The sequence below is a fragment of the Chamaea fasciata genome, unplaced genomic scaffold (genome assembly GCF_029207755.1).
Source record: "Chamaea fasciata isolate MVZ Bird 193981 ecotype frontalis unplaced genomic scaffold, bChaFas1.0.hap1 SCAF_10, whole genome shotgun sequence".
NCBI classification, from domain to species: domain Eukaryota; kingdom Metazoa; phylum Chordata; class Aves; order Passeriformes; family Sylviidae; genus Chamaea; species Chamaea fasciata.
In genome coordinates, this window is record NW_027094095.1 from 8,050,327 (window position 1) to 8,065,397 (window position 15,071).

General features: G+C 48.9%; 2 protein-coding genes across 5 annotated transcripts in view; one reads left to right on the forward strand and one right to left on the reverse strand.

The window, feature by feature from the left end:
• TPR (translocated promoter region, nuclear basket protein) overlaps positions 1-4,446 on the forward strand; it is a 33,641-nt gene extending 29,195 nt beyond the window's left edge. For all 4 annotated transcript variants that reach the window (XM_066192194.1, XM_066192196.1, XM_066192197.1 and 1 more), the window contains exons 46-51: positions 125-231; positions 898-993; positions 1,122-1,278; positions 2,209-2,327; positions 3,221-3,319; positions 4,226-4,446. In XM_066192194.1, coding sequence (XP_066048291.1) covers positions 125-231; positions 898-993; positions 1,122-1,278; positions 2,209-2,327; positions 3,221-3,319; positions 4,226-4,281 — 634 coding nt within the window. In that variant the 3' untranslated portion in view covers positions 4,282-4,446. The remainder of the gene's footprint in view (positions 1-124; positions 232-897; positions 994-1,121; positions 1,279-2,208; positions 2,328-3,220; positions 3,320-4,225) is intronic.
• Positions 4,433-15,021, reverse strand: PRG4 (proteoglycan 4). Its single transcript, XM_066193063.1, has 10 exons — positions 14,989-15,021; positions 14,436-14,442; positions 9,584-13,530; positions 9,349-9,478; positions 8,275-8,364; positions 7,324-7,463; positions 6,510-6,666; positions 5,774-5,953; positions 5,488-5,613; positions 4,433-4,582 (listed from the first exon to the last, which is right to left on the reverse strand). Exons 1-10 carry the CDS (start codon positions 15,019-15,021, stop codon positions 4,479-4,481), a joined length of 4,914 nt encoding a protein of 1,637 aa, XP_066049160.1. The 3' UTR covers positions 4,433-4,478.
• Positions 15,022-15,071: the final 50 nt, after the last annotated feature.

Genomic DNA, 15,071 nt, shown 5'->3' on the forward strand with positions numbered 1-15,071 from the left:
AGCTGATTGTTATGGTCAGTATTAGCTCATTTTGTCTCATGCATGATTTGTTCTCTTGGTCAAAAAATTATTCCCCTCTGCCCAGAGGAAAGTTGCTGAACTCCTTAAGTCTGTGTTTTGCCAGTTCCCCCCAGGTAGCTGGAGTTCCTCGGTTCAGATTTGGACCCCCTGAAGATATGCCACAAACTAGCTCCAGTCACTCTGATCTTGGGCAGCTGGCATCACAAGGAGGTAAACCAGATCTGGGCTCTCTTTTCCATGGGTCTTTGAGTGAAAAAGAGAGGATTCAGTAAAAAAAAAAACACGATTCTGCTTCAGGAAATTGTTGAAGTGTGGAAACCTGCAGCTCTTAAATAATTGTCAACAGAGAGAATATAACAGAAAGTGAGAAGGTGTTATCTTCAAGCTGCTACATTTCTAGTTGTGTTAGGATTTTGAAATTGAATGAAATACTGAAGGAATGGGTTTTAAGTTCAATTTTACTATTGGTTGTAGTTTCCCTGTAGTGAAACAGGAAGGGAAAACAGCAAATGCAAAGAAATCCTTGGGCTACATCCTTATCTCCTCAGAGATGGCCAGGCTGTTGTTGGTCTGAATCTGTCCCTTTCCCTGACATCCCTGTTTGCGTGGAACACAGGCTGTTCTCTGAAGAAAGCTCACAGCAAAATAATGGCATAAGGCAAGGGTGAAAGTTAAAAAAGCAAGCAGTAATATTTTCATCAAGGTTTTACCCTCCGATAAATTATGATCAGCCCTGACAGTAAGCCAAAACAAAATAACAAAAATCTGCCTCAATACAAGTGACTGGATTTTATCAAGTATCCAGAGGGAAGACATCAGTTAATCCTTTTTTTAGCCCTTACTTGGATGGATTGTCACTGGAACTCTGTATTGCAGGTTTAGGGATGTATGAAACCCCACTATTCCTTGCCCACGAGGAGGAATCAGGGGGTCGTAGTGTCCCCACAACACCGTTACAAGTGGCAGCACCGGGTAAGTGGCAGAGGTTTGCAGAGCAAAGCAGGGAACGATTCCCCATGGTTGGTGCAGTGCTGCTGCTCCTCAGGGGAGCCTGTCCCAGGGCTCTGTGGGCAGGGCCTGAGGCTGTCTGTGCCCCCCAGTGACGGTGTTCACGGAGAGCGCCTCGGCCGACGCCTCGGAGCACGCGTCCCAGTCCGTGCCCATGGTCACCACCTCCACCGGCAGCCTGTCCACCACCACCGAGCCCGGCACCGGCGATGACGCCGACGAGGTCTTCGCAGAGGCAGAGTCTGAGGGGTAAAGCACCACTGCTTGGGTTCTCGAGCACTTCTGACACCTTCAGTGTCACACAGGGGCAGCTCAGACGGTGTTTTGTAAAGCTGTGTAGAGGTTTCACGTTCGCCGAATTCTGTTTGCCAAATTGAGTGTAGTGGTTTGAGCGTTTACTCTTTTTTTCCCTCTGTGAGATAGGATCAGAAGAAGCAAAGCAGGCCCAAACTTAGAGGTAAACACTTTTGTTAACACACACTAAAAAGAAGAAAATAAGAATCAAAAATGGAACTTTCAAAACACTCTCCCTCACCCACAAACTCTTCATTTTCCCACAAACAACATAAAGAGACAAAACCTGTGGTTTTCAGTCAGTTTCATCATTTAAAAATAATCTGTCTTTCATCAGTTCTTTAGGAGAGGAGTCTCTCTTAGAGTCCCATGAAACAGGACAATCTGACTCTTCATCCAAAACCAATGGTTTTCTGCTGATCTTGTCCCTGGGATTTAACAAAGTTTATATAAAAGCCACAAAAAAACCCTTAGTATTTTTTAAGAATGCAGAAGACTCTGCAGTAGTCAAATACTGATGGTAAAGGCACAGGTTGAAGGATCAGTTTGTAGAATAAAGACGAAGGTATTCCCGTGTAATACAGAAAATCCCTCCTCATGCAAAGCACACATATATGAATAAGTCACCCAGTTAGGACAGCACGTGCAAAAGATGAAGCACAGTCTTTTGCTTTACAAGTGCAACTTTTAATATTTATAATAATTCCTATATTTTGTATTATGATGAAGTAAAGATCTAAAAGGGGACAGTTTATAATTTTATGCTATATTTTGCTTTTGTTTTTCATTGAATCTTTGTGTACCAAGACTGGGGCCTTTTTCTGGACCTTTTTGAAACTATGCAAATACACTTACATGGTTCTCTTCCCCCTCCTTCCCTTCTAGCATTACTTCAGAAGCAGGTCTAGAAATTGATAGCCAGCAAGAAGAAGAATCTGTTCAAGCATCTGATGAGTCAGATCTTCCTTCAACTAGTCAGGATCCTCCTTCAAGTTCATCTGCAGGTACAGGATAATCACAATAACATTTGTACTTTTTCATTAAGAGTGAGAATTCCTTTGTCTAGCATCATGGCTGGTAGTCAGGATACACAAAATAAGATAAAACTCTTAGAATCACAGACTCAGAGAATGGTTTGGGGTGGAAGGGATCTTAAAGCCCATTCAGTCCCCCCCCTGCCATGGGCAGGGACACCTTCCACTGTCCCAGGTTGTTTCAAGCTTCTCCAGTCTGGCCTTGGACACTTCCAAGGATCCAGGAGGAGCCACAGCTTCTCTGGGCACCCTGTGCCAGGGCCTCCCCACCCTCCCAGAGAACAATTCTTTCCCAATATCACATCTGACCCTGCCCTCTGGAAGTGGGAAGCCATTCCCCCTTGTCCTGTCCTTACAGGCCCTTGTCCCAAGTCTGTCTCCAACTCTCCTGGAGCCCCTTTAGTCACTGGAATGGGTTCTAAGGTCTCCCCAGATTCTCTTAGAGCAAGATCATATTTTGATGCTTATAAATACTTTGGTGCTTTGGCAAACCATTTTTCTTTGGACTGCAGTAACTGGAGTAGGCCAAGTAAGAATATTCAAGGAGCAAATATTACTGATACTTTGCTGATTTATCCAGTGGCATTTTTGATGTCAGCTTTAAAAATACTTTTAATTAAATTGTAAAGCAACAGTAAGTTAATCTCTACTGATCAAATAACCCCCTTGGATAGATAGCAAAAGAAGTCCCAGACTTACTTGTTTTGAAGCTTTTATTTATATTAGAGGAGAGGTCAATGAAATAAGGAGGCGCTTTCATCATTCTAAAGTAAAGAAAGCATAACATGCACCAAAACATGTAAAGATGAAGAGTGAGAACCTGTCAGGCACAGGCACTCTTTCTGCACTGCCTCTCCCCACAGACACGAGCAGCACTCAGCCCAAGTCCCTGCGCCGTGTCCGGCTGCAGCCCCCGACGCTGAGGACAGGCGTGCGTGGCCGGCAGTTCAACAGGCAGAGGGGTAAGTGCTCCTGGCCGCTTCCAGCCAGGCTGCTGCAAACATAGCTCCAGCCCTTTCCTCCTTCTGCATCTGAAGCTGGGCAGGCTGGCAGACATGGAGTGACACAGCAGCCAGTGTGAGTGACAGGTGTGTGACCCTAAGAGCCCTGGTTTGGGTTTAGTGCGTTAGGCTGAGCAGGTTTCAGACAGGCAAACATCCTTCTGCTCTGGCACCTGGCTCTTACTAGTAGAGAGAAAGCAAAGGGCATTAGATCTTGTACTTCAAAGTTTTAAAGGAAGGTTTCAAAAGTCCTGTTAGGACAGCAGTTAAGAAACTTCTGGTTTTAGCATTAGAGGAATTTCCATTTGGTACATTAAGGGTTCCAGTTATCTCAATGTGTACTCATTGAAAAAAAAGCTTTATTGGAAGTATTACAGGTTTTTTCGTGTAATAGAGTTAAACCATGACAAGAAATTATTTTTGCAACTTCTGTATCAAGAGAAAGCCTTAGATGGATTTTATTGGTTTGCATTATTTTAACATTGTAGAAGACTCAATATTAGCACTGAAATATAGATTAGCTGGTATTTTAAGGGGAAAAAATAAGGAGGTGGGACTAGGATAGATCTTCCATCTGTCACCACTTTTTTTTAATAACAAAAAGGAGGGACTAATGATTTCAGATCATCAGTTGTAAGAATCCTCTGCTCGTTGGTTTGGCTCAGGATCATAAGTCAGCCCCAGCCTTTTACATGACACAGGTGACACTACACATGTCACCAGGCTTAGGGGGAGAGAGGGGAACTTGAACTGTATTAGAAAGGAACTGCCCTGACAACTCCTTAAAGAAGGATGAACCTGTGCAATGGCTGATTAAAAGGATAGGAAGGATTTTTACTAATGCACTTATTTTCTCTCTCTGCACAGGTGTAACTCATGCCATGGGAGGCAGAGGAGGCCTGAACAGAGGAAACATTAGTTAAATGAAATGTAAAGTACTTCCAGCTGTGTATACAAAGTGCCAGTTTGCCTGTGGTTGCTTAGTGTAATGAAGCCAGAGCTTGAAGCAGCATTTCATACTTAGAGTTGTGTGCACACATTTCAATGTCTTTTATTAATAAAATTAGAAAAAAACGTTGACATTCAAATGGCATCTTGTTTTAAACTCCTCTGCTGTGCATCACTTGCTGGGACAGTTGTACCAGTCTTTGGATACAGTCTTTCCTGTGAGAGCAGTAACAGGTCGTGCTATTCTTTTGCCAATATCCAAACTGTAGTACCGGTCTGAAAGGAAAAGAGGTCAAGATTAAATTCCAGAAACTACATTTAGTACATGGGAAGAATTCACAATTTCAAGCCTGCATATTAATGTCACATAGGCCTGAATAACAGATTTTTCATTCCATGTGCACACAGGGAGCTGAGAGGCTCCAACAATAAATTTCTGTCCTAAGGGCAGGAGTAGGGAAGAATGTTCTTGTATTGCTAGAACATTAGAAATAGTCATAAAGAATTTGGAAATCAAACTACATCCACAACAATCCTGCACCCACTACGGAAGTGGGGAGTCCATGGTGCCTGTGAGGCTGATTCCTCCAAGGTGAAGAATTGGATATTACTGACAGGGACTTTATTAGCCTATATTTGGGTATGGCTTGTTCTTAGAGTTTTTTGTTTTGTTTTGTTTTTTTAATGCAGGAAATTCTGAGGAATGCTTTTATGGGATCCTTGCTGGGGGAATGAGTCTACCTAATCTAGCACCATAAATAATTTTTTTGAGCTAAGTCAAGTGGTTTATCTCCCTCCTTTTTGTGTTTTGTCAGAAACAGTTCCACAGAAGCTATTGAAAAACTTGCTGTGTAGTGATCCAAACACTTCAGTCTATTATTAACATAATCCTTCATTAAAGTGCAGTGTTTGTTACTTTACAAGGCTGAACTCCATGGCAATGCATTCCCCAGTTGGCTGCTTTGAACCTCTGTATTTCATTGCTGCACATTGTCCTGTAACTGATTTTTAATAGAAACGTCTCTTGATTTGGGGCAACATTTTTCTAGCAGTGCTGAAAGTAGTACCACAAGAGATAACAGGAGCTTTTTTCTTCCCCACCTTTTTTACAACAGGAGCTTTTTTCTTCTCACAAGATGTGGATCTTTTGAGATCCAGTGATGTGCTTTAGCTTTACTTACTGTAAGAGAAGGCATAGTAATCGTAGCCATCGGGCTTGTTCTGGTTGGGCACAGAGAGAGTTGAGTGGACAACTTTGGGGAGCCCTCTCCAGTACGTTGTCATTTGGATTTCCTTGCGCAGAACTCCTGCAAGCAAAAGGAACCCTCCGTGAGGAGCTGTGGCACTGCTGCAGCTATCACAGGGCTGTGTCACCCTACAGCCATGAAAACCTTCCACACACAATGCTGTGTCAGAACCTACAGAGGTGAAAGCATGTGTGTAAGACAACCTTAGTGCCCACATTACCAGAGGAGTGGGGGTTGATCCTGATGGTGCGGATGACGGTCGGCATTCGCACAGCACGCTGGAAGCGTCGCCGGATGACGAGTCTGGGGACAAAGGCTGGGTATCTGATGGTGACCCGGGCTCTTCTCTGACACTTCTTGGCTGGTTCTTGTCTGTACACGTACTGCTGCATGTTCCCATCTAAAACGCACGTTTGTTTTGTTAGTTAAAAAAAAAATCAATCCCACCCCACAAAACACCCAACCACCAGCTTGATCAGATATGAAAATGTCATATTCATATCACACACAGGAAATCAGTAACAACATTCTTATGGTGGCAGTACAGCATTCATGGAAGATAAGGAAATTACTTTGAAATAGGATATCAGAAATAGAGATGGAAATTTCCACACAAAGTTATGAACTAGCAAGATTAAAGCCTTCCCTTCTCTAATTAACTTGAGACTAAAATAACCACCAGATAAAACTTACTTCAATGTTTAGCCACTACAGTGCTGGATTCCTAGATTCTCACCCTTACAGACCTGATTTAAAATGCACTGAAAGACCTCCAATTACTAATACAAATTTTTTAAAGATTCAGGCTACTTTTAAGCACCTGGAACGCTGGCATCATTTGTGTTTCTGTGTTTGAAAGAAATAGGTCTTGGATCCAGAGAAACGGCATTTTATTCCTGACTAAGCAATTCAAGCACCTTTTGATATTCCCTAAACTTCAGGAATACAAGACATACCTCTTTTGATAAAATAAACAGATTCTGGTCTGCTGTTGTATCTTGCCACAGGGAGGGTTGCTACTATTCTCCCGCTTAACCCTGCAAATCCAGTTGCGAGAGGTTTGGGATAGCCTGGATCCATAACACCATTAGTGAAACGCCAGTACAGGGGACCCTGAGCATTTAATGAAAAAAAAATAAAAAAGAGCTTTAGAGGAAGTTAATTCCTGGCAATTGAACTGCAAACAAACAATTATCCATAAATAAGCAGTAGCACTCTGACAGCTATATTGTAAATCAGACTGGAATCACTCCTACATCCATTACAAATGAGATAAAACTACTACAACTTCATTAAGTACCTCCTGCAGCCTTTTAACCTTTGAGTAGGGCTAGCGTGTCTTAGAAGCTAATTTTTAAGAGAGGTTACTGAACGAAGGGGTTTCCTTTCTAAGTCTCTTAAATTTTCATAGATACAGCAAGCAGCCTGAATTCCAGGACTGAGCGATTTATTGGTAAATAATAGCTTTAATGAGGCATGGGCATTTCATTAGCATTTTATTTTAGGTTGGGAAACATACTAGGAATAAGTTTAGGCAATTTTTTTTCCCCAATAACCAATCTAAACCTCCCCTGGTGCAACCTGAGGCCATTCCCTCTCCTCCTGTCCCTGTTCCCTGGGAGCAGAGCCTGACTCCCCCCGGCTGTCCCCTCCTGTCGGGGAGTTGTGCAGAGCCAGAAGAGCCCCCCTGAGCCTCCTTTTCTCCAGGCTGAGCCTCCCCAGCTGCTCCTCATCGACCTCGCCCATCCTGCCCGCCGGGACCGCTCCCACCTTGATGAAGAAGGTTTTCCCATCGCAGTTGCACCTGGAGAAGACAGAGTCGATGGGCGAGGGGATGCCCCAGCCGTCGCTGATCCGGCGGGGGTTGGTGGTCGGCGGGGTCCGGCCGTTCAGCAGCCAGTAATAGTGACCTGGGGCGGGGGGACAGGCGTGAGGGGCGCCGGGGACAACACGTCCTGCCCCGGGGACAGCGAGGGGACATCGCCGTCCTGCCTCGGGAACAGCGAGTGGACAGAACCATCGTGCCCCGGGAACAGCGAGTGGACAGAACCATCGTGCCCCGGGAACAGCGAGAGGACAGCGCCGTCCTGCCCCGGGGACAGAGAGGCGACAGCGCCGTCCTGCCCCGGGGACAGAGAGGCGACAGCGCCGTCCTGCCCCGGGGACAGAGAGGCGACAGCGCCGTCCTGCCCCGGGGACAGAGAGGCGACAGCGCCGTCCTGCCCCGGGGACAGAGAGGCGACAGCGCCGTCCTGCCCCGGGGACAGAGAGGCGAGAGCGCCGTCCTGCCCCGGGGACAGAGAGGGCACAGCGCCGTCCTGCCCCGGGGACAGAGGGGGCACAGCGCCGTCCTGCCCCGGGGACAGCGCCGTCCTGCCCCGGGGACAGCGCCGTCCTGCCTGGGGGACGCGGCTGAGCCGGCCCCCTGAGGGCTGTGGTGGGGCGGGCTCTGGCTGGGGAGAGTTTCGTGAGGGATGAGTGGCACGGGGGCGAGTGAGGGAGGAAAACGAGGAGGAAGAGCGACGGAGCAGGTGAAGGAGGAGCGGGAGGTGATGGTGAAGGACTGGGCTCGGGAAAGGTGAGGAAGGAGAAGGAGGCTGGGGCAGGTGAGGGAGGAGCTCCGGCGCTGTGCGGGAGAAGGAGGAAGGGCTGGGGCCAGGGCCGGTGAAGGAGGAACGGGGCCATGCCGGGGCAGGTGGAGGATGTTCGGAGCAGTCTCACCTCGGAAGACGGCCAGGGTGCCATTGGGCAGGGCCACCATGCCGTCCGCTGGCTTGCCGCTGCACAGGTCCTTCTCCTCGTTCTTACTCTCTGCAAAACACAGCCAGCTGGGTTTGTTTAAGGTTCCACAAGAACGGCCTTAGCTTTCCCCCCGCGCCCCGCCGGTGGGTCAGGGAATTAATTCCTCGCCGGGGACGTATTCTCGGGAAGTTCGGTTCTGGTGCTGTGGCCCCAAGCGGTGCCGAGTGACCAGGTGTGGGTGTATCTGCTCATTGCCACCTGAAATTCAGGGAAACACCTACAAACACCTCATAAGATACATCCCTCACGGAGTTGCTGTATGCTCTAGGATTTTATTGTTCCTTTAAGCCGCTTCAGTGGCTTCTCTTCCCTCTCATTTCTTAAAAAAAAAAAAACAAACAAACAAAAAAAAAACCACCCACAACTTACACTTTTTTTCACTTAAATATATATGCAGTAAAATCTAAAGAAAGGATGAATATGTTTTAGACTGAAATTCAACTGTTTTGCATCTAAACTCCTAATTTTTCCCCAAAAAATATCTTTCAGTATATGACTGAAAAATTGCCCAAGAACCTGCAGGCTATGTCTGATGAAAATAAAGAGAGGGCATGAAAAAGGCTGTGGCAAAAAGCACAGAGGCAAGAGACTTCTTGTCTCTTTTATATGACATTTTTTTGTAGGTGGCTACAAAACACCAGGTTAGCTACCATGAGGGAGGGTGGTTATGCAGCCTGACTTACAGCAATTTTTTAATGGGATTTAGAAATTTGTCATCTTTTTCCCTTGGTTTTTTGTCTGTTTGCATCTTCTACATTAGCAAACAGGAGGAGGAGAAACTTAGGGCAAACAATTTTCAGTAGGATCTATTGCTGAAACCGATTAATTTAGATCATGTTCTAAACAACCTGGAGGATTTAATTAACTCTACAGCTGAGAACTGAGGTTCCAGTATTCAGGACACAGGCAAGCTGTGGAGCTGTGGCTGCCCACGGGACACTGCAATGTTCCCTTGAGTTACTAATGCTTTTGTACCTGCTGGAATGCACTTACCTTGTGTCTCTCCAGGGAACACTGGCAGGTCCCCAACTTGTATTAAAGGCTTGTCTATCTCGGGCTCTTCTTTCGCCGGCAGAGTTTCAGGTTCAGTTGGGTGAGGCTCTTCTCCGGCCTCAGTGATCTCCTGGAAATGAATTGTTGGCTTGGATGTTCCATTAGACACAAGATACATTTCTTCTATTGTGTCCTTTTTATCCCTTGTCGTGGTTTCTTTGGTAACTGTAGTTACCTCTTCTTCGGCAATACCAGGGGCCTTTTCAGTGACATCTTCCATTTCTTTTTCAGGTATGGCATCCATTTCTTTGATGGTTGTTACCTCTTTTTTACCAGCTGTTGTCATCTCCACAATAACACAAGCAGCACCTGGGCTTTCTTTGTCTGCTGCTGGCCCAGCCTGCTCAGTATCTGTAGTTGTCTCTTCTTCTTTTGGTGTTACAGCCTCACTGGGTTGAGGAGTTGAATCTTCTTCAATAGTTGTTACCAGCACAGTGGGGTTGGGCAAGGGAGCTGTGGCTGCAGTCTTGGTGTCTGCAGAAGTTGTTTCTGGTTCAGCTACTGCAGTGACAGGTTGCTTGGACATAGGAGCTGTGGGAATGTCATCCATACCTTTAGGAGAATCACCTGGTTTAGCTGTTGTCACCATAGCCACAGTAACTGTGTCTTTCCCAGTTGCAGCTGTGAAAATGTCTTTAAGCACAGTAGTTCTGTCTTTCTTGGGTGTTGTTGTCTCCTTGCTCTCCATTGTGGTATCTGAAAGTATCATACTTGCCTCAAGTGTGGAGGAGTCCTTCCCAACTGTTGTCGCTGCAGCATTGCCCGGAGAAGCTGTGGCTTCACTGGCAGTGGTATCAGCCTCAGGGGCTGCAGGGCTGGTCAGAGAGTCAGCATCCTCTGCTTTAGGGGTGGTGGGAGAGTCTGCCTGGGTTGTAGGTTCATCTGGGGTTGTTTCTTCAGATTTGGGCATAGTGGGAGAGTCTGCCAAGGTGGTCGGCTCTTCTGGGGTTGTCTCTTCGAGTTTGGGGGTGGTGGGAGAGTCCGGCTTGGTTGTAGCTTTTTCTGGGGTTGTCTCTTCAGGTTGGGTGGTTGTTGGCTCCTCTGGGGTTGTTTCCTCTGGTTTGGGGGTGATGGGAGAGTCTGCCAAGGAGGTTGGCTCTTCTGGGGTTGTCTCCTCAGGTTTCACAGTTGTGGGCTCCTCTGGAGTCGTCTCCTCTGGTGAGGGGGTTGTGGGTTCTTCTGGAGTTGTCTCCTCTGGTTTAGGGGTTGTGGGCTCCTCTGGGGTTGTCTCCTCTGGTTTAGGGGTTGTGGGCTCCTCTGGGGTTGTCTCCTCTGGTTTAGGGGTTGTGGGCTCCTCTGGGGTTGTCTCCTCTGGTTTAGGGGTTGTGGGCTCCTCTGGGGTTGTCTCCTCTGGTTTTGGGGTTGTTGGCTCTTCTGGGGTTGTCTCCTCTGGTGTGGGTGTTGTGGGTTCCTCTGGGGTTGTCTCCTCTGGTTTAGGGGTTGTGGGCTCCTCCGGGGTTGTCTCCTCTGGTGTGGGTGTTGTGGGCTCCTCCGGGGTTGTCTCCTCTGGTTTAGGGGTTGTGGGCTCCTCTGGGGTTGTCTCCTCTGGTGTTGGTGTTGTGGGCTCCTCCGGGGTTGTCTCCTCTGGTTTTGGGGTTGTTGGCTCTTCTGGGGTTGTCTCCTCAGGTGTGGGTGTTGTGGGCTCCTCCGGGGTTGTCTCCTCTGGTTTAGGGGTTGTGGGCTCCTCTGGGGTTGTCTCCTCCGATGTGGGGGTAGTGGGCTCCTCTGGGGTTGTCTCCTCTGGTTTTGGGGTTGTTGGCTCTTCTGGGGTTGTCTCCTCTGGTGCGGGTGTTGTGGGCTCCTCTGGGGTTGTCTCCTCTTGTTTAGGGGTTGTTGGCTCTTCTGGGGTTGTCTCCTCTGGTTTAGGGGTTGTTGGCTCTTCAGGGGTTGTCTCCTCTGGTTTAGGGGTTGTGGGCTCCTCTGGGGTTGTCTCCTCTGGTTTAGGGGTTGTGGGCTCCTCTGGGGTTGTCTCCTCTGGTTTAGGGGTTGTTGGCTCTTCTGGGGTTGTCTCCTCTGGTGTGGGTGTTGTGGGCTCCTCTGGGGTTGTCTCCTCCGATGTGGGGGTTGTGGGCTCCTCCGGGGTTGTCTCCTCTGGTTTTGGGGTTGTTGGCTCTTCTGGAGTTGTCTCCTCTGTTGCAGGTGTTGTGGGCTCCTCTGGGGTTGTCTCCTCCGATGTGGGGGTAGTGGGCTCCTCTGGGGTTGTCTCCTCTGGTTTTGGGGTTGTGGGCTCCTCTGGGGTTGTCTCCTCAGATGTGGGGGTAGTGGGCTCCTCTGGTGGGAGGGTTGTCTCCTCTGGTGCAGGTGTTGTGGGCTCCTCTGGGGTTGTCTCCTCTGGTGTGGGTGTTGTGGGCTCCTCTGGGGTTGTCTCCTCAGGTTTTGGGGTTGTGGGCTCCTCTGGGGTTGTCTCCTCTGGTGTGGGTGTTGTGGGCTCCTCTGGTGTGGGTGTTGTGGGCTCCTCTGGGGTTGTCTCCTCTGGTGCAGGGGTTGTGGGCTCCTCTGGTGGGGGGGTTGTCTCCTCTGGTGTGGGGGTTGTGGGCTCCTCTGGGGTTGTCTCCTCTGGTGTGGGTGTTGTGGGCTCCTCTGGTGGGAGGGTTGTCTCCTCTGGTGTGGGTGTTGTGGGCTCCTCTGGGGTTGTCTCCTCTGGTGCAGGCGTTGTGGGCTCCTCTGGTGCAGGGGTTGTGGGCTCCTCTGGTGTGGGTGTTGTGGGCTCCTCTGGGGTTGTCTCCTCTGGTGCAGGGGTTGTGGGCTCCTCTGGTGGGGGGGTTGTCTCCTCTGGTGTGGGGGTTGTGGGCTCCTCTGGGGTTGTCTCCTCTGGTGTGGGTGTTGTGGGCTCCTCTGGTGGGGGGGTTGTCTCCTCTGGTGTGGGTGTTGTGGGCTCCTCTGGGGTTGTCTCCTCTGGTGCAGGAGTTGTGGGCTCCTCTGGTGCGGGTGTTGTGGGCTCCTCTGGTGCAGGGGTTGTGGGCTCCTCTGGTGTGGGTGTTGTGGGCTCCTCTGGGGTTGTCTCCTCTGGTGCAGGAGTTGTGGGCTCCTCTGGTGCGGGTGTTGTGGGCTCCTCTGGTGCAGGGGTTGTGGGCTCCTCTGGTGTGGGTGTTGTGGGCTCCTCTGGGGTTGTCTCCTCTGGTGCAGGCATTGTGGGCTCCTCTGGTGGGGGTGTTGTCTCCTCTGGTGCAGGGGTTGTGGGCTCCTCTGGTGGGGGGGTTGTCTCCTCTGGTGCAGGGGTTGTGGGCTCCTCTGGTGCGGGTGTTGTGGGCTCCTCTGGTGGGGGGGTTGTCTCCTCTGGTGCAGGTGTTGTGGGCTCCTCTGGTGTGGGTGTTGTTTCCTCTGGTGCGGGTGTTGTGGGCTCCTCTGGGGTTGTCTCCTCTGGTGCAGGGGTTGTGGGCTCCTCTGGTGGGGGGGTTGTCTCCTCTGGTGCAGGGGTTGTGGGCTCCTCTGGGGTTGTCTCCTCTGGTGCAGGGGTTGTGGGCTCCTCTGGTGTGGGTGTTGTTTCCTCTGGTGTGGGTGTTGTGGGCTCCTCTGGGGTTGTCTCCTCTGGTGCAGGGGTTGTGGGCTCCTCTGGTGGGGGTGTTGTCTCCTCTGGTGCAGGGGTTGTGGGCTCCTCTGGTGGGGGTGTTGTCTCCTCTGGTGCAGGGGTTGTGGGCTCCTCTGGTGGGGGTGTTGTCTCCTCTGGTGCGGGTGTTGTGGGCTCCTCTGGTGGGGGTGTTGTCTCCTCTGGTGCAGGGGTTGTGGGCTCCTCTGGGATTGTCTCCTCTGGTGCGGGTGTTGTGGGCTCCTCTGGTGGGGGGGTTGTCTCCTCTGGTGTGGGTGTTGTGGGCTCCTCTGGCGTTGTCTCCTCTGGGGTGGGGGTTGTCACCTCCTCTGTGGTTGTCTCTTCTGGCGTGGGTGGGGTGGGAGGCTCGGTGTCAGTTGCTGGTTCCTCGGTGGCGTCAGGCGTTGGGTCTTGTGTTGGGGGGATGTCGGTCGGGTCTAATTCAGTTGGTGGTTCCTCTGTGGCATCAGGGGTCACATCTTCTGCTGTATCTGGAGTGGGAGGGTCGGCTTCGGTTACTGGTTCCTCTGTGGCCTCAGGGATTGTCTCTGCAGTTTCTGTAGTTGGAGCAGGAGTGGTCACTTGGATTTCAGGATCTAGAAAAGAAATACAAATTCGGTTCAGCCATTGGAATTGCCATGCAGGTAAGTATTGCCTATAAATGTATTATACCCATTAGCTATAGGTGCATCATTTGGAATAGCAAGACCTTTTCTGAATGGCCAAACTAACCTGGAATAGGATGAAATGGGAGTTCCTTTTGTCTGCATGGGACTTTGCAGCAGCTCACCTCAGTTTTAGGTGATCCCTTTTGGCCAGCCTGGCAGTGCCTCAGGTTCAGGGTTTAGTTTGGTGCTTGTGGATGAGGCTGCCTAGAGTTTCCTGCCACCTTCATGGAAAGGAAGCCACTTTATAAAATAGTTCTTCTAACGAAACAGTTCCCTTTTCAGTCTGTTATTTTGATATATTCCACTGCCCCACATTATAACTTAGCCTGCACCAACAACCTGGAATTGGAGGAGAGAGGTAGGGAAGCCGGAAGAAAATAATTCCTGAACACACAGCCCTGACTGCATCTCCTGCTGTACCTTTATTCCTTGGATTGTTTTCCTCATTGTGATGTATGGATTTAAGGCTCTCTTTACTTGTATTTATAATTACATTGACTTGAGTGAAATTGTTGATATTCAGCAAAAGGAACAGTAAATGCTTCTGCATTTCAATCTCTCCCTAAGTGTTCTCTCTCTGAGATTTTGCAGTTTAGTTCTGCTTTCCCAAATGCTGCGTGTTTATTATGAAGAGAGTGTTGCAGAATAGGTTTCACTCCCATCCCATATGTCTGAAATACAACAGTCCAGCTGGGATCCTCTTAATGGTTATTTGAATTTCCTTAATTTTCTTTCATTTAACCGACTATATTGTTTTTGGGTTATTTGGGGCTTTTGGGGTTTTTTTTTTGGTTTTTTTGTAAGAGGAAATTGGAACAGCAGAAAATAAGTACTCCAAATCTAAAACAAAAACAAAAAGAGGGGGAGGATTAAAATACTGACTGACTTCTAGTGTCTTTTCAATTGTGTTTCAAGTTCAAACTGGTCTCCTGAGTTATCACTTCAAATGCTGAAACACAGTACCAAAGAACACAGGAAAGCAGCATATTTTCCAGTCAGAATAAATCAATCATGTGTTCTCTCAAGCAGTGTAAGGCCTGACTTGATTAAAGCTAGAGGAACCTGCTAGGAAATTTTCCTCTCCTGCCAGCCAGACATAGATGCTGTCCAAGACTGACAATGGTCTGTACCCTGTTTTTGGAGGATGTGTGTGAAAATTCAGTAGGGACACAGCAGGGACACATCACCACTCTGCACCATCTGTGCTGAGTGAACTCTCCAAAGTCCTGAGGGCTTGGTGAGGTAATCAGTTTACACACCAAGTGCTTCCAAGCTTGGTAACTGTCTGGTAATGTCTAGGACCAGCTTTCTATTTCCAGAGCAGGAAATGGTCTTTAATGTTCCTTCAGGTAACACCCATCCTGGTGCATCCATATACTTGCCTACCTTCCACAGTTTCCTCTGGTGGCTCTTCCTCATCCGTGGAGGACCTTTTAGATGTTGATTTGTTATCTGGAGGAGTCTCCGGG